The 25,520-nt window shown below is 36.6% G+C and overlaps 4 protein-coding genes and 1 pseudogene across 4 annotated transcripts; 4 read left to right on the top strand and 1 right to left on the bottom strand.

The window, feature by feature from the left end:
* Positions 1 to 926: 926 nt before the first annotated feature.
* Positions 927 to 2,665, top strand: PNSL1 (PsbP-like protein 2). Its single transcript, XM_021440026.2, has 8 exons — positions 927 to 1,041; positions 1,143 to 1,239; positions 1,351 to 1,434; positions 1,526 to 1,599; positions 1,689 to 1,811; positions 1,888 to 1,959; positions 2,075 to 2,171; positions 2,392 to 2,665. The coding sequence occupies exons 1-8, from the start codon at positions 988 to 990 to the stop codon at positions 2,493 to 2,495; spliced, it is 705 nt and encodes a 234-aa protein (XP_021295701.1). The 5' UTR covers positions 927 to 987; the 3' UTR covers positions 2,496 to 2,665.
* A 127-nt stretch (positions 2,666 to 2,792) lies between these two features.
* Positions 2,793 to 11,768, bottom strand: LOC110425195 (ABC transporter B family member 6). The gene is made up of 11 exons (XM_021440024.2): positions 10,942 to 11,768; positions 9,133 to 9,187; positions 8,856 to 9,031; positions 8,533 to 8,733; positions 7,354 to 7,613; positions 6,967 to 7,277; positions 6,627 to 6,847; positions 6,186 to 6,526; positions 5,239 to 6,026; positions 4,907 to 5,148; positions 2,793 to 4,673 (listed from the first exon to the last, which is right to left on the bottom strand). The coding sequence occupies exons 1-11, from the start codon at positions 11,344 to 11,346 to the stop codon at positions 3,444 to 3,446; spliced, it is 4,230 nt and encodes a 1,409-aa protein (XP_021295699.1). The 5' UTR covers positions 11,347 to 11,768; the 3' UTR covers positions 2,793 to 3,443.
* A 3,120-nt stretch (positions 11,769 to 14,888) lies between these two features.
* PPL1 (PsbP-like protein 1) lies at positions 14,889 to 18,960 on the top strand. Its single transcript, XM_021440035.2, has 8 exons — positions 14,889 to 15,133; positions 15,247 to 15,367; positions 15,877 to 15,957; positions 16,137 to 16,219; positions 16,347 to 16,469; positions 16,583 to 16,654; positions 17,859 to 17,955; positions 18,620 to 18,960. Exons 1-8 carry the CDS (start codon positions 15,068 to 15,070, stop codon positions 18,721 to 18,723), a joined length of 747 nt encoding a protein of 248 aa, XP_021295710.1. The 5' UTR covers positions 14,889 to 15,067; the 3' UTR covers positions 18,724 to 18,960.
* A 1,412-nt stretch (positions 18,961 to 20,372) lies between these two features.
* On the top strand, positions 20,373 to 21,943 carry LOC110425290 (ankyrin repeat-containing protein BDA1-like). Its single transcript, XM_021440166.1, has 2 exons — positions 20,373 to 20,969; positions 21,062 to 21,943. The coding sequence occupies exons 1-2, from the start codon at positions 20,373 to 20,375 to the stop codon at positions 21,941 to 21,943; spliced, it is 1,479 nt and encodes a 492-aa protein (XP_021295841.1).
* Positions 21,944 to 23,845: 1,902 nt separating this feature from the next.
* Positions 23,846 to 24,469, top strand: LOC110425483 (uncharacterized; annotated as a pseudogene).
* The last annotated feature ends 1,051 nt before the right edge of the window (positions 24,470 to 25,520 follow it).

The following is a 25,520-nucleotide window of genomic DNA, read 5'->3' on the forward strand; positions in this document are numbered from 1 at the left end:
TGTTCGCATGCCTCATGATCCAAACCCCTCTTCCCTCAACATGCCTTCGATTCTAAAATTTCGACTTTCTTTTCTTAATGCGTACATTGATGCACTCGCTCTTGTTGAAGTTATCATTGGAGATTGGACCGCGAAAAGTGCTGTTATTAAGCAAGATAAAAAAAAGAAAACCTGTAAGAAGATATCTAGCTAGCACCTAGATCTTCGCCTTGCAATGGTAATTATGAGCCTAGGAGAATGAACAACATTTTTAATTTATATAATCAATTAAACAGCATGCGCATGAACTCTGCTGGATCATAGTTCATCCCTTTTGTTAATCCTTGATAAGAATTAAGATGAACACAGTTGCATTTGCATGAAGTTGTAGCTGACAAAATTGACAGCTGAGGTTTGAGAATGAAATGTATAAACTCCCATCAAGCTAACAAGTGAAGTGCAGGCGGTGTGGATCTCAAATTGACACAGAAAACTAGAAAAACAAGTACAATTCAAGCTTTAAATTATTGTGATGCAATGGGAAAAGTTTACTAAGAAAGAGCAGGTTAGAGGATGCTGAGAATAAAGCAAAAGCAATAAATAAAGTAAATAAGAAGCTTGATATACACAAGGAATGGAAACAGGTCAAAAACAAGAATGTTTAATGATGATAGAACAGTCATGGTTGGCCCTTCACCATGGAAAAAGCTGGCTCAACCTCTTAACCATAACCCCTCATCTATAATAGTAGCATTTTCAAGCCCAAAAAAAATAGGGCCAAATGGTTAGTCATACTGGATGTCCCATGGGCCATGGTTCATCACTTCTTAGTTTATTACTTTATTGAATGATCGACCCAAGCAGGCGGCACTCACGTGCTGCAGAGAAAAGGGGTGATAGAGCCGAAAGGACAGGAAAACAAAGGCCCCACTATCCATCCAATAGGAGCCAATATATCCAACTTTGCGAGCGGCCGCTGCTGCTTCACATAATCATCAAAACTCAAACATGGCAATGTCTTCAGTTTCATTGAACTGGGTTCCAGCTACCTTAACCAAGAAGGTTACTACTCTCTCACTATCTGCTGTTAAGCTTTGCTTTCTGCTCGTTGCTTGCTTTCCCATGTTTATTTCTCTCAAAGCCATCATGTTTGGACTTTCCAGTCAAATGTGCCACACTCCAATGAGTTAGCTCGAGCTACTGCACTATCTTTGCATAACTCTGTCGCATGCCCCAAAGAGACCACTTCCAATGAAGAAAGTAAGATACCCCATGGGATATTTTTCAAGACAAACACTTAACGTATACCCTTGTTCTTCTTCTTTTTCCAGATGTCTTGGTGTCCTGTTCTTACTTCTAATTGAATTTTAGACAATTGTAAGAGAAGACTGCTGCTGTTGGGAGTTGGAGCTGTAACAGCAAGTTTACTCCCTGCAACTTCCCTTCTTGCTGAAGGTATTATGAACATTTAGTTGTATCAATAAAGCATTTTATGACCTTAAATTTATCAAATTATATCAATGCCTTGTTTTGGTCATTTTGGCAGAGATACCACCAAACTATCAAGCTTTTGTTGACATTTCAGATGGGTATTCTTATTACTACCCATCAGATTGGAGGGTAAGTTAAATGAGAATGATAACAAGTTGGAAGCCTTGGTTTTGGCTGCAGATCCCCTATATGATTTCTGTTTTGTTGCTTCTTGTTAGGAATTTGACTTCAGGGGGCATGATTCTGCTTTCAAGGACACATTTCTTCAACTGCAAAATGTTAGGGTGAGATTCATACCAACTGATAAGAAAGATATCCATGATTTGGGGCCAATAGAAGAGGTAAACAATGGCAGTTTTCTTGCTTCCCTTAATGTTTTGAATGAAAAATAGATTTACGTGGTTTCTTCGCTTACAGGTAGTCTATAATTTGGTGAACCATATTTATGCCGCACCAAATCAAATGGTCAATATACTTGATATGCAAGAGGTTTGTCCAGAATACATGCAATTCTCTTTCAGTTCTATTGATCAGATAACAGTCTAGTCTTGGCTTTAATTGTTAGTCTGACAAATTCCTTTCGGGGCAAACCTTCTAAATGCAGAGAACTACAGATGGGAAAAACTATTACACCTTTGAATACACACTCGCCTCTCCAAACTATGCCAGTACTTCCTTTGCAACAATAGCCATTGGAAATGGTGAAGCATTTACCGTTTTCATATTAGTTTACTCATAACCAGTCCTTGAACAATAGCTTAGCCATAGACAAGGCATAAGCAGTTGACAACAAGGTTTTCTTTCATTTTATATCTTTACTTGGATGTTGAAGATGTGAAGTACAACCAGGAGAGAGATATCACACACTTGAAAGAAGGTGGAGAAGGGTTCTTTAAGCTATTGACTTGCATCTCTTTGCAGGGAGATATTACACACTGGTTGTTGGAGCACTTGAAAGAAGGTGGAGAAGGGTCCGTAACAAGCTGAAAGTGGTGGCCGACTCTTTCAAGGTGCTTGACATCTGAAACTGCAAGTTTCTCAGAGCTTGGCGAATCCTCAAAATGAGGAGATTACCTTCTGCTTCCCTGTACATACCTGGAGACAATGAGAATCTCTCATAATCTACTTCCCCTATTGCTACCATCCATTTCTTGATTTTGTGAAAGAGGCTTCCAGGAGTGCTAAACAATCACAATTTCTTGTATGTTTCAAACCATCAATCAATCTACCAGGAGTAACTGCTCTTTATCTGAGCATCAAAAGCTTTGCAGAGCATAAAATATGGAAAGAGGCTTACCTCAAAATAACTCAAGAAGCAAAAATAATGGCAAAGTAAAAAAATTTTAAATTAACCGCAACTTTATTTACAGAGACTACAACAGTTTTTCCTCTTCTAAACTTTCTTTCAGTATTCAAAAGTTGAAAATTTTACAGCCAAACACATACATCATCCAAGCTCTGGTGACAGGAGTTGCAGAAATTCATAGAAATCGGAGGCAAAATCTGAAACAGGAAAATCCCAGAAACACACCTCAACAGGACTAAAATTATCAACCCTTCTCTGATTAATAAACAAAATCAATATACCATGGAGACAAAGCACAACCTCAATCTAATGCTGCTTGCCCCCATAAAGAATATGGATCTATTCCTCCAGCCACCCAAACTCCAAAAACCCCTAATTCTAAGCACTACTTTTAAACAATGTAACTACAGCCGTTGCTTTGCCTACAACTCACCAGAGTAGACATTGTACAACCGTCGATTGTTCTCACATGCTCTTTGGTTCACCCACCCATAGAGAACATCATTACAAGTTGCATCATCCCCATTTATCCTTTTCTGATTCTGGATTTTTCAACCAAGAGATTCAGCAAAGCCTGCAGGTTGGTGGTAGTTCCAGCAATTCGAATGAGTGAAATGAGTACTATACAGAAGAACCAATGTAAGTCACAATCAATCGCATACCCAACCTAAACCAGCCGATGCTGGCGCAAACCCTTCCCGAAATGAGGTTGCATTAAACGAACATACAAGCCATTTTTCGCTACCAAAGAATCATGTGTCCCTTCCTCAACTATTCGACCACCATTAAGTACTACAATGTTGTCAACATGCCTCATCATTGCAGCTCTATGGGCTATCAAAATGGTTGTTTTGTTCCCCATTATCAGAGTATCAAGTGCCTCCTGCACCACTCGACTCGACTCAGATTCAATGGATGAGCTAGCTTCATCCAATAACAAGATGGGAGCATTCTTCAGCACCACTCGAGCAATAGCAATTCTTTGTTTCTGTCCCGGGGTCAAATCCACACCCCTCATACCTACATGCGTGTCATAACCATGGGGCAAGCTGCTAATAAAATGGTGAGCATTAGCTATTCTTGCAGCCTCTTTCATCTCAGCTTCACTAGCATTGTGCCTTGCATATATAATGTTTTCCCTGATAGTTGTTGAGAAAATAATGGGTTCCTGTTGAACAAGACCTAAGTGGTTCCTCAACCACCGCAAATTGTAGAGTTTCAAATCCCTCCCATCGAGTAGAACCTGACCTGCAACTGGATCATAGAATCTCTCAATCAGAGATATTATGGTACTCTTCCCAGATCCTGAAACTCCAACAACTGCTACAGTTTGTCCCCCGTTGACTTTAAGACTGAAATTGCTCAACACCAACATTTCTGGGCGAGTAGGATAGCAGAAATCAACATTTTTCAACTCAATGCTTCCATAGACATTAGGTGGCTTCAATGCTGAGTTATCATCTGGCTCAATTTTAGGAACTCGGTCAATAATTTCAAACACCGAAGTGAGTGATTTCCGCCTTTTAAGTATGTATGGAGCCAATCCAAATGGCTCCACCAGTGCAAAAGTTGCAAAAGAGAAAACCATGTACTCCTTGAGAGCTGTAGGCAGATCCATATAGCCCTTTTCAACAGAGAGTGCAGTGTACCAAAGTAGAAGAGCATTGCAGGCAAAAAGAAGAAACTGTGAAAAGCCAAATGCAAACCCTATTGCCATTCCATGAAAGAAACTCTGTTTCAATATTTTCTTCAGCTGCAGACAGTAGAGCTCCATGACCTTATTACCAGCACAAAATGCTACTACAGTGTAAATGTTTCTCACCGCATCCTCAAGGACCAATGATGCCTTCCTATGCATCTCCTGGATTCCCCTAGAAAATCCAGCAAGCCATAGTTTCTGCAACATTTAAGTTGGCAACTATTTAGAAATTTGGACGAGGACAATCTTCCAACCAAATTCAATAAGAAAGCAAAAATATAGAAAAGAAAAAGAAGCATAGACAATACATGGAATTGAGAATAATTATCTAGAAAGCAGAACTTTCCAGAAACTCCATGCTTTCAATGTTGAAAAGAACACCAAATACATAGACCAATTTAACATCCAAAAACAAGTAGGGATATGCAAACCTGCGCAACAGCAGAGACAGTTAGAACTGGCAGGGTTGCGAATGCCACAAGTGCCAACCGCCAGTGTAGCAACATCCCAATTAGTATTGCAACAATAACAGCAGCACTATCCTGTATAAATATTGAAAGGCGGTTGCTAAAAGCGGCCCGTACAAATGTAGCATCATTTGCCAATCGCATGGACAAGGTGTCAGCAGTATTCTCTTCTTCATCAAACCATCCAACTTCATTGCGCAGCATTGCTGTCACAAGATAGTCAAAACAGAGTTAAGCATATGCATGGAATTCAGCATTCATGTAAATATGCAATATTAATTTGAAGATTCAGATACCTGAGAACATCATTCTGCGAACCCGTTCAGTCATCTTTTCCCCCATGATGCCAAAGTAAAAGTGTTGCAAAAAGTTGGCAACAACAGTCACTATACCCATACAGGCAATTATCAAACACCACTTGTCTACTTCATCTCGTAAGTGATGACGTTCCCCAGGCCTATAATAAGCCGTTACAATTAAAGCAATAACATAAGCAAGAAGTGGATTGAAAGAGCCAAAGATTGCGGCACCAATGCTTCCCAACACAGCATAGAGCCACTCTGCAAAACTAAGCTGTGCCAACCTCCAAAAAGATGGAGCTTCCCTATGATGTGCATCCTTTGCTTCCTTAACTTTCACTGGGATGTCATCAGAGTGACTGTGAGGCCGACTAAAAGTCTGAGAATGGGAACGTTCATTTTTAGGATCAGACGTCAGAAGGGGTGATACGGGGGATTCTGGGTCTGAACCATTTGATTTCTGCCGTTGGGTAGATAGAACATCAAGTTTGGGCAACTCTGGTAGTCTCATTTCAAAACTATCCTGCCTCCTAATTGATGGTTCCTTATCACCAGCATCCGCAGACAAACCATTTTCCAGCATTTTCTCTGGCGGCGGACTATGAGCTTTAGGTGATTCTTGTGAGTTAAAAGCACCATCTTGGGGCCGAAATACACCAGGAACTCTTTGGAGAGATGGTGATTTGATCAACTTTGGCGATGATGATTCTTGGAAGCTGTGAACTGATGGAGAATCCTTTTCAATTTGGAAAGTCGAAGTCTCCTTGTAGTTCCTAACTGGCATCCTGAAAGAAAATAAACAACCATAAACCAGAATTCAGAATTTAGAAATAAAGGAGGTTTTTTTTTTTTCCAATCTAATGAAGAAATACCACTGGCAAGAAATAGACTTTCAAATATGGTATTCCAGTCTTCTTAGTAAAAGCATCTATAGCTCTAATTACCTCCTTGGAAGTTTTGCAGCCTCTTCACATTTAAGAAGCTCTGCATACAAGCCGTCAAGGGCTAGTAACTCATCATGTGTACCCATTTCAACCAGCTGACCCTCCTCCATCACAGCTATATAATCAGCATTTCTTATGAGACTAAGCCGTCGAGCTATTATAATAGTTGAGCGTCCCAACATGAGGAGATCTAGAGCTTCCTGAACAGCTCTTTCAGCTTCAAAATCAAGTCCACCAGTAACCTCATCAAGTAGAAGGATTGTTGGGTTCAAAAGTACTGCTCTAGCAATAGAAAGTTTGATTTTCTGTTCTTCTGTCAATGCTAAGCCAGCCCTCCCCACCTGAAATTCACAGTAATTGATTTCAACAAAAAATGGCCACAAGAGAGAAATAATCAAGATGATAAAGGCAAAACTAATATCTCATGTTTCCATGTTTCACCTGTGTCTGATATCCTCTCTCAAGTGAGCTAATAAATGTATGTGCATGTGCTATTTTTGCTGCTTCTTCAATTTGATCAAATGTAGCATCTCGCCCATAAGCAATATTATCTTTTATGCTCAAACTTAGTAAGGCAGGTTCCTGAGTAACAAGTCCTATTTGGCTTCTCAGCCACTCCAGCTTTAGGTTTTTAATATTCTCTCCATCAAGAAGAACTTCCCCTGCATCACAAAAAATAAAATCATTTAAATAATGAAAGGTTGACTGATAGCCAATGATTTCAGAACTGTAAATAGCATGTCAGTGAACTGTGATACATAAAATTGTATGACCATAGCACCTAATGTAGGATCATAAAACCGCTCCATAAGTGGGATAATACTGCTTTTCCCAGAGCCATTTCGGCCAACAAGTGCCACAGCCTTTTTAGCAGGTACAGTGAGGTAAAATCCACTCAATATAGGGATTTCGGGTCGAGACAGATAACTAAAATATACATTCCGAAATTCGATATTTCCTTGAACGGATGGTAAATTGTTTCCCTCCTGATTAGAACCAGAGGATGACCGGCTAATCATCTCAAAAAGTCTATACGCAGCAATTCGTCCTTGGTCAAAGGAATAAAAATTGGTTGCTGCTTGGTTCAGCCCACTGCAAAACAAAGAAAAGATCGATAAGACAGTAGAGATTAAAAAGAGCAGAAAGAAAGGGACAAAGTGATGCTTACAGGCCACTTAAAATAACAGCAAATAAAGCTGCTATGATTTCACCACCATCAGCTTTGTCATTTGTGACCAGGAACCTTCCAACCCAAAGTTGTAAGGCACAAGAACATATTGCAAGCCCATAAGTAAATCCCAGCCCAAGCCCTTGCACAAGGCTAATCAATATACCATATCTCAAAGTTGCTTGTAATGAGGTTGCATAAGAATATTTGGCCAAAGTTTCATTTGTAAATGCATATAAGGTCCTAATGTAAGAGACTGCCTGCAAAAAAAGAGAGCTATATGTATATTAGCATCACTTCCACACTGTATGCAGAAAGCTAAGTTCAACTAAGAACTCATGTCATCAATTCAACAAATTCGACACTATTGCACCAGGAGTGGCATATTATGTACTATGCATGGATGATTAAGAAAATATCTAGCGTGTGTTTGCCCTAGCTTTCAGAGCAGCTTCTTTACTCCAGAAAGCAGAAGCTGGGTTCTAACAGTTGTGTGTGTGTGTGTGAATGACCTTTTGAGGGCTAAAAGCTGAAGCTCCAACTGACAAGAACCTCTAGCGAAAAGCTTATTAACGAGTTTCATAGAAATTTTAAATAAACAAAAGATATTCTTGTTATTTAAAATCATTTCAATTTGACAACGCTTTTTTGAAAGCTCTACTTCAACAGCAGTTTTTCCCACAACTCTAGCCTGGCCGAACAGGCTCCTAATAATAGGCATCTAAAGCTCCCTGCATATTTTCATTAAGTAAGCATTGGCAGGTAACTTTAGTATCACTTTTCTTTCTAAGTACTCGTGTCATCAATTCAAAAAATTGAACGCTACTGAGCCAGGAGGGCATATCATGTACCATACATGGATGATTAAGAAAATATCTAGCGTGTGTTTGCCCTAGCTTTCAGAGCAGCTTCTTTACTCCAGAAAGCAGAAGCTGGGTTCTGTGTGTGTGTGTATATATATATATATATATATTTAAATGTTAATAACTGCACTCTTAAACCAACATATAACATTGGACAAGTCATTCCAAAAGAATGTTAAGCAAGTAGCCAATTCACATCCCTTTCATCAACCAATACCACAGATATACAATCACTTGAGATCAATATTGACAAATATAAGTGTGGTTGAAAGGGTGAGGAGAGGAGACAAGATTGGAAAAAGGAGAAGAGAAAAACCTGTTCAGCAATACTAGCTGCCTCGGCATAAGCATCTTGAATGTTCTCAGCAAGCCTATGAAGAAATATATTGGATATGCCTCCAGCAGCAACAATGAATGGACCAGTGGCTAGAGTTATAAGGGCAATTTCCCAACAGTTGACAAAACCAATAATTAGACCACTGAAAAATGTAGCCATGTTATGAATGTAATTCCCAACCTGTATCATCAAACAAAATTAGGATTAGAGCAGACATCTGTAAGGAAACCCCACCAAAAAATAAGTTATTTATTCGAAAATCAGAGAAACCCACATGTGAAGCAACATGTGACTCAACGTACTTTTTCACTAAGAGCAGACTGGATGAGCAATACATCACTTAATACTTGGCTCACAATGTCTCCATTATTCCCATAAGTATCAAAAAAGCTCATATCCTGGTTCAATAATACTTGAACATATCTTGACCTGATGACAGCAGTCTGCCTCTCTCCCGTCAGAATCCAGCATGAGACCTCTATTACACAGAACAAGTCAGTGACAAATGGCAGAAAATATGCATCAATCAGAAGAAAACAGAAATGAAACAATAACTGATTTTGATATAAATCAACTTACCAATCCAGCCAGCAGCAAAAACACCCACAGCAATATAAACAATGGTTGAAGCAAGCTGTAAAATAAGAATGAAACAGTTGGCTATATATGCAAATACAAACAAATGGAGTGTCTCAAGGAAACTACAAATGATAGTTGCTTATAGCAACCAAAAAGGAGACAAATGATGTTAGATACAAACTCAAGCCTCAAAAGTGCTTTTGCTTAGCCCCAAATAATTTGCACATTAATTACTAATTAACAACTTTAAAAATAAAGGCAATCCAGTGTTAAACGCAGCAGATAAAGAGTATCTATATCTTCATACTAATGATTAAATACAAAATAGTATTTACTAACAAGCAGAGAATACTTACATCTCACTTTACACGCATGAATGAGGAGATGTGCGTAAGAGAGAGTGGCTAATTAACTTGATGTGCCCTAAGCATCTAACTTGTACTACAACCTAAATGTGGCTATTTGATTCAAAATTAACCAAGTCACCTCATTAAAAATTCCTTTCTTTTTTTTCTGAAAGTGAATTTTATTGATCGAAGCTAGATGCCATAGCAAGTCTAGCACCTAGATTGGTGGAAGACTCCTCTTGGCATAAGAAGCTAGTTAAGATGAGTTAACCCCGGTACAATTTACAAAAGAAGCTGTTCAAGAGAAACTTTTTGCAGTAAAGACAAACAACAAAGCCCCTGTCCACATAAAGACAAACGGCCAGCTAAGGATCCTAACTAGTAACAAAACATCCTGAATTTTTGACAACTAGTGCTCTTAAGTAGGTTTACTACCCACCTTATCCCCCTCCTTCCTTTTACTTTCCAACAATGTGGAAGTCTGTTAAATAGTCTAAGACAATTGCATCCTTCACTTAGGAATAATATGCTCATCTTTAGTTTTAATGATGTCTTGCATCTAGAATGTGAAAGAAAGACCCTATCCCCAACCTAGAGGGAAGAAAACGTAGTTAAAAGACATTACTTAAGTACCACCCGCCCAAGATATCAAAGCAGAAACATCCTACCATGACATTTTAGATTCCATATAGGAAATATCCATTAATCTCAAATAAAAAAGATTTCCAAAATATCATGCCTTTTTACACCACCAAAATTTCCTAAGAATCCACTTCAAAACTATATCTCAGCCACAAACTCCTAATGCTTGATATGAAAATACCGACCTCAGCCACATGTCAAACTAGGGTTCATTAGCAACGTTAAATCAATCTTCTACCAACACCATTTCATAACTAAGGAAACCAAGCTGAAAAGCTAAACCTAATAAAGCAGCCCACTTCATTGTATTGCCACCTAAAATAAAAAAAAGAAAATTCTCTCAGAGCAGAGGTTGATGCTATTACTTAACTCTCACCTTTTAATCCTAAAATCATAAAAATTACCCCCAAAAAATCTTCTTTTTGCCAGTTACAAGCCCCAGAAACCTAAAAACCACAACTTTATGTACCTTCCCTTTTCCAATAATCAAACTATTAACCAAACATACAAAAAAAAGAAAAGGAAAGAAAAGAAGAAGAAGAAGAAGAAGATTAGTTCAATTCAGAATTTAAGGTTTCAGCTCCCTAATTTTGCCAACTCCCTACACTTAAGCATTAACTAACTGCCAAAATTTCGAAATTAAGCTTCGAAAGAACTCTTAAAAAACGATAAAATCCAAATATTAGTGTTCTAAAAAATTACAATAATCGTAGCGTTAGTACTTTACTTCAATGATCAAAATTACCAACTAAGAAACCAAACTAAACCTTTAAAATCCCAAAATTTAAGGTTTTTACTTCCTTAACAGAAAAACACTAACCTCTTTAAACCTCTCAAACGGCTCCTCCACTCCATCTTGGCCTTGTTCTGGCGGCCCAATTCCAAGAACATGAACAATCTTTGCAAAGTAATGCAAGTAAACAACGAGAGCGGTCCCATGAGCTGCAGCAGCAAGCGATCCGACGATCATGAGAGCCCAATCTAGCCGGTCGGCACAGGCAAAGAGTCTGGAGAACGGGACGGCGGCAGGAGGCGGCTCAATCTCTTCCGCCTCCTCCATCTCTTCCTCCGCCTCCACCTGCGCCGCCGCGGCAGCAGCAGCTGCTTCCGCAGTGGTATCCAAGTACGGCGACGGAGATTCCGGCGGCTCAGAAACCTCCGAGACCGGCGTCAACGGCTGTATGTGGGGTGGTGACCATCCAAATAAACCTCTCGATATCATCATCCTGAAAGAAAACCCAAACCCAAACTCAAACCCTAAAACTCTCTCTCTCTTTCTCTCTCTCTCTCTTTTTCTCTAAATTTAGCAGAAATTTTAAGCGGATCTGCTAAATTCAGACAGGAAAAAAAACCCAAAAAAAAATCAGATTTTCCCTTTCCCTTGTTGGTTAAAGGTTTGGGATTTTTATTAAATTTGGGTCCTTTTCTTTTTTTTCTGTTTAATTGAAAATGGAGGTTAAGGAGTGACCAGGTCAAAGAAGGCGGAGGAGACAGAAGAAAAAGCGAGGAAAAATGCAGTCACCCATAGTTACATGAAGCAACAAAAAAAAAAACAAAAAAGAAAGGCTTTTTGATGATTCCATTTTTTGTTTTTGTTAACGGTCAAGTGCCGGCGACAAGAGAATTTCCATTTCGTTTAAGAGGTTATCCAATTTTTTTCTTTTCATACTTTTTCTTTTCTCCCATTCTGAGTTCAATTACACTTACACCCTTCAAAATCGTATTTCCATTTAATCTAATTTTACATTAGATTGTTGAGTTATACTGTTTGTTTGTTGGTTGGTTGGTTGGTTGGTTGGATCATCTATATTATTCCGTTGATTTCTTGATACTTGAATGTGATAGTAATCTATTGTTTATTTGTAAACGTAACATCATAAAAAAATTATTAATTATATTTTATTGAATTACACAATTAATTTTTATATTTTATCAAACTGACAGTAATTTAAAAATAATATAATGATTCTGTTGATGTGAGATTGGTCTAATACAGACATAGATATTTCCTATTAATGTATAAAATAATTTTTGTATTTTTTTTTAAATTTGAATTTAAATTTAATATCTACATGTTTCATTAAGAAAACGGTTATAAATTTATAGCATTTAATTTTTGTAAGTTTTCAAATTTTAGGCAATTAAAGCATCTCCTTTTGAAATCACATGGAAGTTAGCAATATTTAATATAAGTGAGAAAATATCTTTTTCCATTGATATTTTTTAAAATTCAAAATATTAAAAGCAAAATAAATTAGAAATGTTAGTATAATTATTATTATTATTATTATTTTAATTTGGGGAGGTTATTTTTGGAAATTGGGCAGGCAAGATCTGTGTTGGTACGTGTGTGTACAGCTGGATCTTCGCTTGACATTGGTTATTTTATAGGTGACACGTGTGGATCTGTGTAGTGTCAGGGTGAGTTTAGCATCTCTCATTGGAGAAAGAAATTATTAAAAAGTAATTTGTATTTTTAAGACCATGGGAAAAGACTGCAAGAGGAGCAGACACCATCGTGAAGGTTTGTGTGCTTTTCCCCCACTCTGCCAGTCCATTTCCTCTGTTCCCCCTTGTTTTCCCTTTTTCTATTTTTTTTTTAAATATTTTTCATTTTTATTTCTCACTTTATCACTAAAATTAATTTTTAATAAATTAATTTATGCCAAGCTGGAATTTTTCAAAATTTTGATACCCTTTTTATTTTATATATTTCATATTCATATTTTCCGAAATAAAATCTCAAATTCTAATAGCTGGTAAAATAAATAATGGATGTGTCGAAATCTATGATTTATGAAAACATTGTGAGAAAAACAGGAACCCATGTTTGGGAAATGCAAGACAGAGAAAATACAAAATTAAGGTTGGTTTTTTTTTTCTTTTTTATGTCTCCATTAATTATGGACATGTTTGCCTTTTGGAAGTGTGTAGACTTTGTTGAATTATTGTACAAGTACTACAAAATGGTGTAGTAGTTTCAGCATTCATGACAGGACTTGGGAGTTGAAGTTCATTCAAAAAAGTAGAGGAAAAAAAAAATGAAAAAGATAAGGTCTTTGGGAAGTTTGGTGGCTTTTGGCATTTAATGGTAGACTTTGAATCCTACTATTTGGCTATAGGAGATTCAACAGAGGAGCATCTGTTGTTTCTTCAACACCTTGCTCCATTTCAGATGAAACAACATAGAACCACAACATTTTGTACCTGTCTTTTACACTTTTAACTTAACTTATTCATACCTTTGTTGTACAGATCATGCACTTCATTATCCTACAATTTATTTTATTTTTTTGAACGGTCACTTTTATTAATGAAAAAACATATATAACATCATAATTCAAGATTATGAATTAAAAAGATAATCAGAGATACAATCGTCTTAAGAAAACAAAATGAAAATAAACATGACATTAACCCTGCAATCGAGTTCACAGAATACCCGCATATAATGAAGCGACAGCAATCATTTAATTATCAACATATATTAAACATGTTAGATTAATCAACGTCCATTTTTACCAATTTATCCGTAAAATGGTTAATTTCTCTGTAAATCTATTTATTTCTTATATCTCTAATCAGTTTTATGCAATTTGTTAATATTTGCAAAAACCTTCTACAAGCTTAATATCTTATTTTCAAACCTATGAAACTCCATTCACAAGTTTAAGATGACTTCTATAGCTAGAATTTGATCGATGTAGACAATGATTGAGTTTATAGATAATGCATGATCAAGAAATAATAAAGGGTGTTGGTTTCTAGATATTTTTATTAAAAAAATGTAAATCTTAATATATAAGGGGTGAAATAAGCAAAAACGACCTCGACACACTTGCCTCGATACCTGCTTAACATGGTCTCGTTGGTGGATTCCAACCTGTTTACTTTGCAATTAATTGTGTCTAGGGCTGTTAAAGAGCAGTGGCATGGTTCTTTTCAACACAAAGGTTGATAGATATTTTTAGAGGGAGGAGTCAAAAGAGAGGGTTTGATGTCTTCAAACCGCAGACAGACAGAGCCGATAGTAAACGTTGAGAAAGAGACAGGTTGAGGGATATATAGGTATGAAGAAAGCCTTGCATTGAATATGTGTCATTACAAAGATTGTTTACCTAAATTGGATCAACTAATTCGTAGAAATTTCCAAAGTTGGACAAGCTCCAATGAATTCATCTAGACGACACTTAAAAAAACAAAGGTAGATTGGGATTCTAAAACTTGTTTTGATAGCATAACTGATTATTCATAGTGTAAGATACTGAGAATTTGACAGCATTAGTGAACAGATTGCAGCACACGGCCTATACATATATAGGGAGAGAGAGAGAAGGTTACTGTTAATTTGGAGTATATGAGAGGCTGCAGAATCAGCACAAGCTAGAGTTTCTGGTATGGAATTGGCCACAACCTTTTTTTGGGGTTTCTACTTCTATTATATTGATGGTCACAATGCTGTAAAGGGTTCATTTGTATTAAATATCTCTTTATTTTTACGTTATATTATGAATAACAAATTAAGCAGACAAGGCAAGTCAGGATCAATTGAGGATTAGAGTCAAACCCCAAAATGAAAAGAAAAAATAAAAAGCAAACCCAGTATTTTTTTTTCTTCCTTTCTTTTCTTTCCCAATAAAGAAAAACATAAAAGAAAAGTGGGTCCAAAGCCAACTAACATACCCACCACAGAAAAGCCTTTATACGTGTGACATTGTTTGAATGGCAGGCAAGCCACTTGCAACACCGTCACAAATGGATAACAAAGCGATACAAAACCAAAGATAAACTGATAATTTCATGGATAAGCTCTCAACCACAAAAGCACCAAAACAATAATTCTACACTTTCCTTTTTAGCTTCTTCTTTTCCTTTTTTTTTTAGCTTTTTTTTTTTTTTGCTCTTTCCCTTTCACTAGTTCATGAACTGAACATAAAAGAGAAACAATGGCAGCTTTGCAGAATTCAGTGCCTTCTCTCCATCATACATTGTTCATTAATTCCTTTCCTCAGGTTTCTTTTCATTAACATGTCAATATATCTGTTGTCTGCATCGGGTCCTTTTTTTTTTCTTTGTTTTTGATAGCATATGAAGGGGAATGGTGGCTTTTTCCTTATTGTTGTAGAAAGGATTGCAGAAGCATCATCATGGTGCATTTCTTTGCTGTAAAAGAAGTGTTTCTGTTCATGTAAGGGCTGAGCAGTCATCATCAGCTGCAGCTTCTTCCAGCTCTTCTCACTTTCAAGGTGATAAATTGTGGTTTAATGATTCATTGTTAATGCAACACAACTGAAACTGTTTAGGGGTCTTTCTGAATTTTTATTAAGCATTGTTTTACTGAACGAAGTTTTTGGTCAGATTAAACTAAATGTGATAAACCACTGAAATGTAGCTTGATAGGTCCAAAGAATTCAAAGATTGGAAAAGAATTGACCTTTTTCTGGGAAAATTTTTGTATTGAAAAATGGAAGAATTTACTAATATGTTAGCTGGCAAGTGCTATTGTTAGAATGGTCAATGAGCTAAGGATTCGTGGCATTCTGTTCAATTCGAGAAGTTTTTTCATTCAAAAGTTGCGAAAGATTTTGTTCTTGTGAAATTTGTTTGTGATGAAGGTCAGAGTGATGACTGTGTGGGTTCCGTAATGTTATTTGTCTTGACGTTCATCTGTTGAACTAAGCAAACAACTTTATGTGAGCAGGCTATATCTGTTTTCTTTTTCTTTTACAGTTTTTTTTTTTAAATTCCTTTGCAGATAGTTGTGGGAGACGCCAAATGATTGCTGCTGGCATCACTGCTCCTTTGGTTTCAATTGTTGACCAAACTCCTATTGCATGTAAGCATATTCAGTTTTCAAATGTATAGAACATTCCAGGAGATAGCTCCTTGTCCATATCTTGTTGTTTCCTTCTTCTCAGGAAGCATTGAGATCAATTCCACCTGCTATTATGCAATGTATTGCTCCTTGAATAATATTTTCTGATATCCTAAGAGGACACCTTTGATATGGTTCAGTTGCTGCAGAAACTAAAAAGGGGTTTCTCTCAGTCACAGACAAGAAAGACGGATACTCATTTCTCTATCCATTTGGGTGGCAGGTAGCGCTTTCTGCTCTCTAATGTTTTATTCTCTACTCCTTGTCTAAATCTGGTGCATGCAATTTTCTCATATTCATTTGTCGGGAACCACAATTGATAATGATTAGTCTCCATTGCAAGTTGGCAGGAAGTAGTCATCGAAGGTCAAGACAAGGTATTCAAAGATGTTATTGAGCCATTAGAAAGCGTCAGTGTGAATATGATAGCAACCAGCAAACAGGACATTCGAGACTTTGGGTCCCCACAACAGGTTTGCCATGAATTCTACATTACCATCAGATTTATAATATAAGAAAATAGGAGATTTTCCTGTTATACTTTTACAGATAAGCAGGCCTTAATACTCATTATAAATTAACACAGGTAGCTGAAACTCTAATCAAGAAAGTTTTGGCTCCTGCAACTCAGAAAACAAAGCTAATTGGGGCTGCAGAGGTTTGCTTCCATCATTTTCTTGTTTGCTTTAAAGCTGGATCTGTTATCCCCTGCAAATATTTGGCTAATTATGCTTTTTATATATATTTCCTTTCCTGTGCAACCTGGTGTGGTTTCATTGCCTTTACTTTTTACCTTTTTGGCTCGCATTTCCTCTATTATTGTCATCTATTGGGCCATAGCTAGTTCAACTTGGAAGGACTAATTTAAATTTTAAAAGTTATTTAACACAATCTCTTTCTCTCAGATTTTTACTAGGAGAACATACAATTCTGTTGGTTAAGTGGAGTCAAGGACTGATTATCAAAATGTATACGGTTAAAAGATTAACATTTCCTGGGGGAGGGTTATGACAATTATTTTTTTTTCTCGATATTAATTAATACAGGTGGTGATTTTCTATTATGGAGTTCTGACTAGGTGAGGCTGTCTTCAATGTTCACTAGTGTGCCAAGCTGAGTCAACATCTGTTTGGCTTTCATGTGAAGCTGCCACTCAGAAGTGCACAAAATCAATATGAAAATCTCATGCATCTACTCTTTCCCCTAGTTGTGATATTATTATGGACAGAAAATACTGTAAAGTCCATTTGTCCCAAATAGGTTCAGGACCCCAAAGTCCCTTTGAGTTTCCTCTACACCTCAGCCTTGTCTAGGCTTCACAAGAGTACTTGGAACAAAAGTAAACACCCCCTAATGCACAAAAAGTTCAATTAGAACCGTCTATGTAATAAATTTTTTTGTCGGTCTTTTCACTTTTAAAAGCAGCAAATAGAATATAGGTTTGAAGTAGAAACGATCCTTTGAGTTCATTCTAAGATAGAATGCTGTACATTTATTCTCAGAATAGGTAATTCCATGAATCTTAATCCTAGGTTTATGCTGGACAACTTTCTCAATGAGTTTACCTAATTACCTTCTCATTGCTTCAGTAGATTGTGTTATTTACATTCTTTGACATGCATGTGTGGATGTAGATCAACCACATAGATCATTAACTGATAAATGAACTTCCATATCTTTACTGCCCTTCCAAAAAAGTAGTACCGATATAAGTAGTGCATGAATTATGAGCCTTTGACTGTTAACTGTTATACCTACTCCTCTTGTTATATATATATGGAGGAGTTTCCTGTTTAAAAAGTTTCAGAATTTGTAAGAAAACATTATAGATTGATATGTTGTCTTTTGTATATATGCCTCAGCATGATGTAGATGGAAAAGCTTATTATACATTTGAGTTTGTTGCCCAGGCTCCAAACTTCACTCGACATGCTCTTAGTGCAGTCTGTATTGGAAATGGTATGAAACTAACTCCTAATATATAGATATGTTATGTGCATGGTAATACGCATTTTTTATTGCATCAGTATACGGTCTTATCATTTAACTAGTTTCCATTGGTAACAAAATAGTATTTTATAATACTACATGAATACCTTATGCATATGGGAGATACTCTTTTCTCAGTACGCCATATGCTATCCAATCTTGTAAGGTTCATGTTGACATTCAAAAAGAACTTCTTGAGTTGTTAGCAAATTGCTCTGAATATTCACTGAGACTAATTGCAGCAGTATCCTCAACTGTTCTATGTTGTTTACACGCTGTGGCAACTAAAAGGTTTTCAATTAAGTTCTTACCATTGCATTTACAAAAAATGTCGTGAGAGGGAAAACCAAAGAGCATAGACACTATGACTACTTGTTCTCATAATTGGAATCGATAAACACACTAGGAATTTGGAGGCTGAGATCATCAGAAGCACAAGCTGATGATGGAAAATTTGATTCCAGCAGAGTGAATAGGGTGTTAATCTACATTTCTTTAATTCATCATTATCCTAGGAATGTATTCTTATTGTTTTTTTATCTCCAAATAATGAGGCAGTTGCATGCCATTGTGATGCCTTGTTCTCTGTACTTCAAAACCAATCTGTGATCCCTCTGGCATGTTGTTTTATCAGGTAAATTCTACACATTGACAACCGGAGCCAATGAGAGAAGGTGGGACAAGATGAAAGACAGATTGCTCACTGTCATAGACTCCTTTAAGATATTCAATGTTTGAAAGTGGTTGTTCAAACTTTAATAACCAAATTGGGGAACAACATACTTCTTGATTGTGAGCATTGTGCATTTTCCGGAAATTGTAATATTCCCAATTCTTGACAATACTTTGTCTTCCTCCTCTTCCTTTTGTTTCCCTCTGGAACTAAAACAATCTTTGTGTAATTATATTACACTGCCATTCCAAATGCAAAAGAACTTGTAACCAAAGTTTCATTCCTGTCAGTTAAGAATTAAACCTATAGCTGATAAAGCTAGTGATTCCTCCAAGGTGCACTTTCCAAGCATTTCTTCAGGAATTCAAATTCTGCCACAAAAACCTAGTAAATGCTAACTAAAATATCAAAAATATAATCGACAATTTCTTTTTAATCACGAAAAGGCCAATAACCCTTCATAACAGGCTTCTCTTGGTTATGGCAAGAGTTGTGATGATGGGTGATTTTTAACCTGGGTGTCGGAGCGGGATTAAAATTTATGGGGCCACTCCCAATTCTGGGGTGTTTATGCAGCTGGGCATTGGATGGGTTGCTGGCAGAGCAGAAACCAGATACAGGGCTGCTACTGGGTTCTGGTTCATGTACAGTTGTCTTTGTGGGTTGGCTTGCGACAGCTCTTTGAGATGCTAGTCCCATAGTTGTATTATAGGTTGGCAGTCTTTTGATCAACTCTAGAGGGTTGTATGCTTTGGTCTCTTAATACAGAGAGAAGTCTATGGCAGCGCTCTTGTAGACTCTGTTTGGTGTTGGTGCAATGTACAACGCTGGCATGTCTTTCAATATTGCCATTGGCTCTATTCCTTCAAAAAAGAAAGAGTTTCTTTATATAATTGGCTACTTTTCCATGGTTAAGCAGCCTCTGCTGAAAAATTTGTGAAGCAAAGATGAGACAACAGAGAAACATATGTGCATAAAACTCCCAACTATTAGCAGAATAAACTCCAAGTTAAGGTTTTTATTCAACCATTGGCAATTTCATTCCAATGAGTTTCATCTAATGTTAGATTTTTGTAATAAAAGATTTATAGTTTTGCAAGAATGGTACCATCAACAAGTGTTAAATTTTAATCAAATTTTGACAATTATTTAGTTCAAGTAATCTTCCAGTACTCCTAATAGACAGCACATGCTTATTGCAAATTTATTATAATATCTAATGAAAGGTAAAATTGGGGTATTTGATTAAAATAAGCAAGTAAAATTAATCTTTTAAATCCTATAGTACATGGGGCTCAAGTACCAAGCAGAGGGATATTCAAGAAAATCGAGTTAGTATCTCTAACAGGGCTCAAGGGCCAAGAAGGGGATATCCAAGAAAATCAAGGTTAGTAAAATTAAAAGAAGCAGAGAAACACTGTCATTTTTTTATTTTAATATATTGGAGAGATGACATGATTTTGAATCGAGAAACAAGAAAGATACGGTATGAATTGAAGTCATTTTTTTAAGTACATATGAGGTAAGTATGTGTAATTATTAATTAAGAGTTTATATAGTGGGTTGATTTTATGATTAGTTGCTTGACTTGCTTCTTTCCTCTCTATATTATCCTCTGTTTCTTTATTCTCTAAACTGCTCTAATCTTTTCTTGCAAATTTCATCAGTTTTCAGTAGCCTGGATATTGCTGCATAATTTATTATCCCCAGCATAATGGATTGGAGGATGATTGAGGCTGCTCAAACAGGAAACATTAACGTCTTGTATGAATTAATCCTGGAAGATCCATATGTTTTGGAGCGTATTGACCACGTGCCTTTTCTTGATACACCTTTACATGTAGCAGCCCGTGCTGGCCATGTTGATTTTGTGATGGAAATGATGAACTTGAAGCCATCCTTTGCAAGAAAGCTAAACCAAGCTGGGTCTAGTCCCTTGCATTTGGCTTTGCGAAATGACAAAATCCAAGCAGTGCTTCGACTCCTTAAGTTTGATATAGGTCTTGTTCGTGTCAAAGGGAGGGAGGGCCTGACTCCTCTGCACCATGTAGTTGGAACCGGAAACCTTGATCTTTCGATCACGTTTCTTGAGGCTTGCCCTGAGGCTATTGAAGATGTGACTGTTCGAGACGAGACTGCTCTCCATCTTGCAGTCAAAAACGACATGTTTGAAGCTTTTGAAGTCTTGATGGGGTGGCTCCGAAGGAGCCGCCATGAAGCTGCCCAACGTTGGGAAAATGAACTACTGAGGTGGAGGGACATTGAAGGCAACACAGTTCTGCACATTGCAGCTATCAGAAATAGACCTCAGGTATGCTAGCTATCTCATTGACTCCAATTGACTTATATGATGAAAGAGATCCAGTTTTATTAATATGAATTTCATGCTTTTCCAATTATCAGGTGGTAAAAGTATTGGTGGAAAATTTGAGTCAAGACCATATCAATGCCAAAAATTTGGAGGGATTAACGGCTCTAGATATCGTATTAGAACGCCAAAGGATTGATAGGCAAGTGGATAATAGAGAGATTATGGATATGTTAATCAAAGCTGGAGGTTTGCGTGGTTCCTTGCTTCCCAAAAAACCCAACTCTTCAATCAACATCAGTTCACTCAGATCAAAGATGTCATATTTGCAAAAATTTGCAACAATGGCAGCTCGTGGAAATAAGGGTATCTCAAATGGGATGCGGAACACATTTCTAGTAGTGACTGTGCTAATTATAACAGCCACTTACGATGCCTCATTAAATCCTCCCAAGAAGGGTGACAATGTTTCATCCCACACTAACAAAGTTTGGCTGCTGGAAGCAAATCCTCCTAGTGGCAAATATCTTCCGGCCGAGGACTGGCAAAATTTGGTAGATGCATCTACCATGTTTTGGTTATACAACACTTTAACCTTTTGGGCGGCAATTGGGTTAACAGCATATCTCCTCCCGAATCGTTTAATCTGTTTGTTTCTTCTCATAACACTTTCCCTTTTCGGCTCCTGTTACATGCTTTTAGTAGCTGTCATCTCATGGAAGCTGCAATCTCTTATTTCTCTTGCACCTTCATACTTAACGTATCATGCTGTCTCCGTTGTGAACTACTGCTTGTCAACGTTAATAGCAGTCCTGGTGGCTTATCGGATCGCCAGTTATGTTTGCTGCAGATTTGTACCCAGAAGAAAGATTTTCTGCCTCGTACAACTTCTTTCCTTTTTGTCTATTGTTATTTGTATTCTTACTCCAGCTATGCTAAATGTCGAAACCATATTAAAGTCTAATTTCTTTTTGTGATCATCATCAAATAGTTATGTGGTTCAGCTGGTTGGCTCATTCCTCCCTCGGGGCCTCTCGAAGGGAAGCCCTTTTGGTATCTAGCTTTGTAGTGATTTCTTGTTTTAGTTAGCTCAATTTAAGTTCGTGATGTTCTATTGCTTGGCTCTGAAAGAATTATTCTGGTTTTCCTGAGGGAGTTTGGATGCACAGGTCATGTGTTGATACTCAGCTGATGATGGTTCACCCATGTATTTTCTGGAAGGAAGCATAATCCTCTCAACTACGTTTTTTTCTCTTTACTGGATAGAAGCATGTTCTGTTGTGTATGGGGGGCTCTGAGCTTACATACCCCTTTCGTATTCTGGGTGGGTACTTATATCCATGTATTTGGCTCGTGAGCCTTTCTCTATCTCTTACTAGATGGTGAAACTTTCATGTTGGACCTTGTACGTTCTTATCCACTAATATTTTCCTGATCATTTTCTCTCTGATTGAGAAAACATACATGCCCCAAGTTCCAAATTATAAGGTTAACCATAAAAAACATGAAGAATCATAGCTCATAAGGCCTCAAATACTGTTAAAACTCTCAATCCAAACTACATTCTTACCAAGCTGAGTGAATTATATGCTGACAATGCAAACAAAGAAATCAAAATGGAATTGAAGCTCTAACTAATTTATTAAAATTAATACTATTTCATTTTCTTCATATCTTTTGCAATTATTAAGTAAAATTGTTTAACACAAATCAAACATAAGGTGCTAGTGAGGATGAGACGGATCCGAGGTGGAATTTTGGACACAGTGCATGACCAATTAATCCCTTAATAGGAAAAGCAATAAAGAAAAGAATTGGAAAAAGGAAAAACTCCGGAATATTTTTTATAATCCATTAATGTACCAAAAAAATTTATTTTGTTAAATATGAACTATATATTGATTTCTAAAAATGAAGCCGTAATTGTAATGTTAAAATTGTGAAGATGAATGCTTTAGTGATTCTGAACATCCTTTGTTCATTGAGGTATATGATATTTATATGTGTTTAACCTGTCATCAATAAAATTCTTTTATACTTTTTTGGTGTTGTTAATTATTAAGCATGGGATTATGATGATAGATCTACTTTTCTACTTTTTTAATAATAAATTTTATATATAAATGCAATTCAATATGATTATTAATTAATGCAATTGAGTATGCTTCATTTGCATAAAGTAGATCAATATGATTCTAACTCTTTCTCACCTATAACACAAATCTTATTATTAATTAATAAATATCATTGAAAAAAAATAACATAAAATGACAGTTTAAAAATATAATCAATTGAGAATTTTCATCCAAAAAAATTTATAATAGGTGTTAGATTTAATTAAAAAATGCAATAAATATATATATTATTTTCATGAGTTAACTTTTTACATATTAATAAATTTTCTATTAAATGCTATTTTGGTTTTAATTTTCATTTAATCATTTCTCTCTAAAAAACTTCACCAACTTGAGTTAAACAATCCAACATAAGTCTTGAGTTAAATCATTTCCTCTGTTTTGCTTTCTCTGTTTTTCCATAGTCTTCCACTTATTTCCCACTCTCTACCCTGTAGTTACAAACAAGGAACCCTTTCGCCATTGACCAAACACACCCCAGTCACTCAACCCATCCAGTACCATTCTTTCAATGACCTCGCCTCAACTTTTAAACTGGGGTACCACAAGCTGAAAAGGGTGTTTGACCAAATTAGGCAACTTTTCTTACTGGGAAAATTTTCCTTGGACCTTCAAAGAGCACCTTGTGTATAGTTTGTTTGCTAATTAAGTATCAAACGCTTGAAACACATATATAGTTTGCGAGATCATTCTCTCAATTTCCTTTTGTTTATAGCTCTTGTTATCCTTGTCAGTATTCTCAAGATGGATGAGCGTCACGAGAGGCTGCGAGGGGCTGCTCAAGAAGGAAATATCGATGCATTATATGCATTAATTCGAGAAGATGCATATCTTTTGGATGGCATTGATCAGATACTATTCTTTGATACCCCACTACACACAGCTGCAGCTGCGGGGCACACTGATTTTGCCATGGAGATAATGAACTTGAAGCCATCTCTAGCTTTAAAGCTGAACCATGATGGCTTTAGCCCTATTCACCTTGCCTTGCAAAATGGGCAAAAAGAGACTGTCCTCGATCTCCTGGGAATGGATAAAGATCTCGTTCGTGTCAAATGAAAGGAGGGTAAAACTCCTTTGCACTACGTAGTTGAAGAAGCGGACCTTAGTCTTGTACTCACATTTCTCTTGTGTTGTCCTGAATGCATCAGAGATGTGACAAATGAAAATGAGACTGCTTTGCACATTGCAGCGTAAAAGAACCTACTGGAAGCTCTTCAAGTCCTAGTAGGTTGGCTTCGGAGGACACACCACAAAGATGGAAAATTATGGGAGAAAGAAGTCCTGAATTGGAAGAACAAGCAAGTGGATACTGTGTTGCATGTTGCGGTATCCAATAATAAACCGCAGGCACGACCCCTTTTTTAAACTAATTATTGAAACAGACATTTAATTTTTTTTATGCGTTTTGTTTGTTAATTAATTGTTTCCTCTATGTATCATTTAATCATTTGTGCAGATGGTAAAACTTTTATTAAAATGTGGGATGCATAAGAACGCCAAGAACTGGACAGGGTTGACAGCAATGGGAATCTTACAAGCCCAAGCCCGAGTCGGCAACAGACAAACTCTGTGAATTCTGAGTAAGTGAGCAAGCAAAACTGGTAAACAAATTCTCATTCCTCTCAGTTATGAATCAAACTGACAGCTGATAAAGCGAGTGACTCCTCCAAGGTTACCATGCATGCACTTTCCAAGCATTTCTTCAGGAATTCAAAGTCTGCCACCATAACCTAGTAAATGTGTTAAGATAGTCTTGAATTCTAGTATGATTAAAATTGTTTAATTCTAAGTAAACTAGTATATCTTCTTTGAGATAGTCTTTAAATCTAGTTAGACTAGTATAACATATCTTAATTATGTTAGGATAAGATTATTGTATTTGGCCCTATAAAAGGATCCTGTAATCTCTCGATTATTGTATTTGGCCCCTATAAAAGGATCCTGTAATCTCTTAATCACCTAGATTTAGAGAAAGTGATTTGGGTGTACGTAGGATAAAGGTTGTAAGTTTAAAACTATTTTTGTAATCTCTTTTTTTTTTTCTTTTAGTGAGTCTTTCTCTATTGCTGTGCCCATTGACGTAGTTTATCAAAAGACTGAACCATATAAATTCTTGTATTCTTGTGAGTGTGTTTGATTTATTTCTTTCTTTATTCTATTGATTGGGTAAGATCTTCAGTAACTCTTTCAAGATAATTTCATAATTTCCATAACAAATTGGTATAAGATGTTTTGTGATAGTCAAAGTGCCATACATTTGACTAAAAATCAAATGTTTCATGAGAGAACCAAACACATCTAAGTTAAATGTAACTTTGTTGGAGAGATTGTTTTTAGAGGAGAAATTAAAGTGAAGAAAATAGTTACAGATGAAAATCTAATAGATATGTTGACTAAGTCAGTTTTTGGGATAAAG

This window comes from Theobroma umbraticum, unplaced genomic scaffold (assembly GCF_002168275.2).
Source record: "Theobroma umbraticum cultivar Fairchild unplaced genomic scaffold, ASM216827v3 scaffold_81.0, whole genome shotgun sequence".
NCBI classification, from domain to species: Eukaryota; Viridiplantae; Streptophyta; class Magnoliopsida; order Malvales; family Malvaceae; genus Theobroma; species Theobroma umbraticum.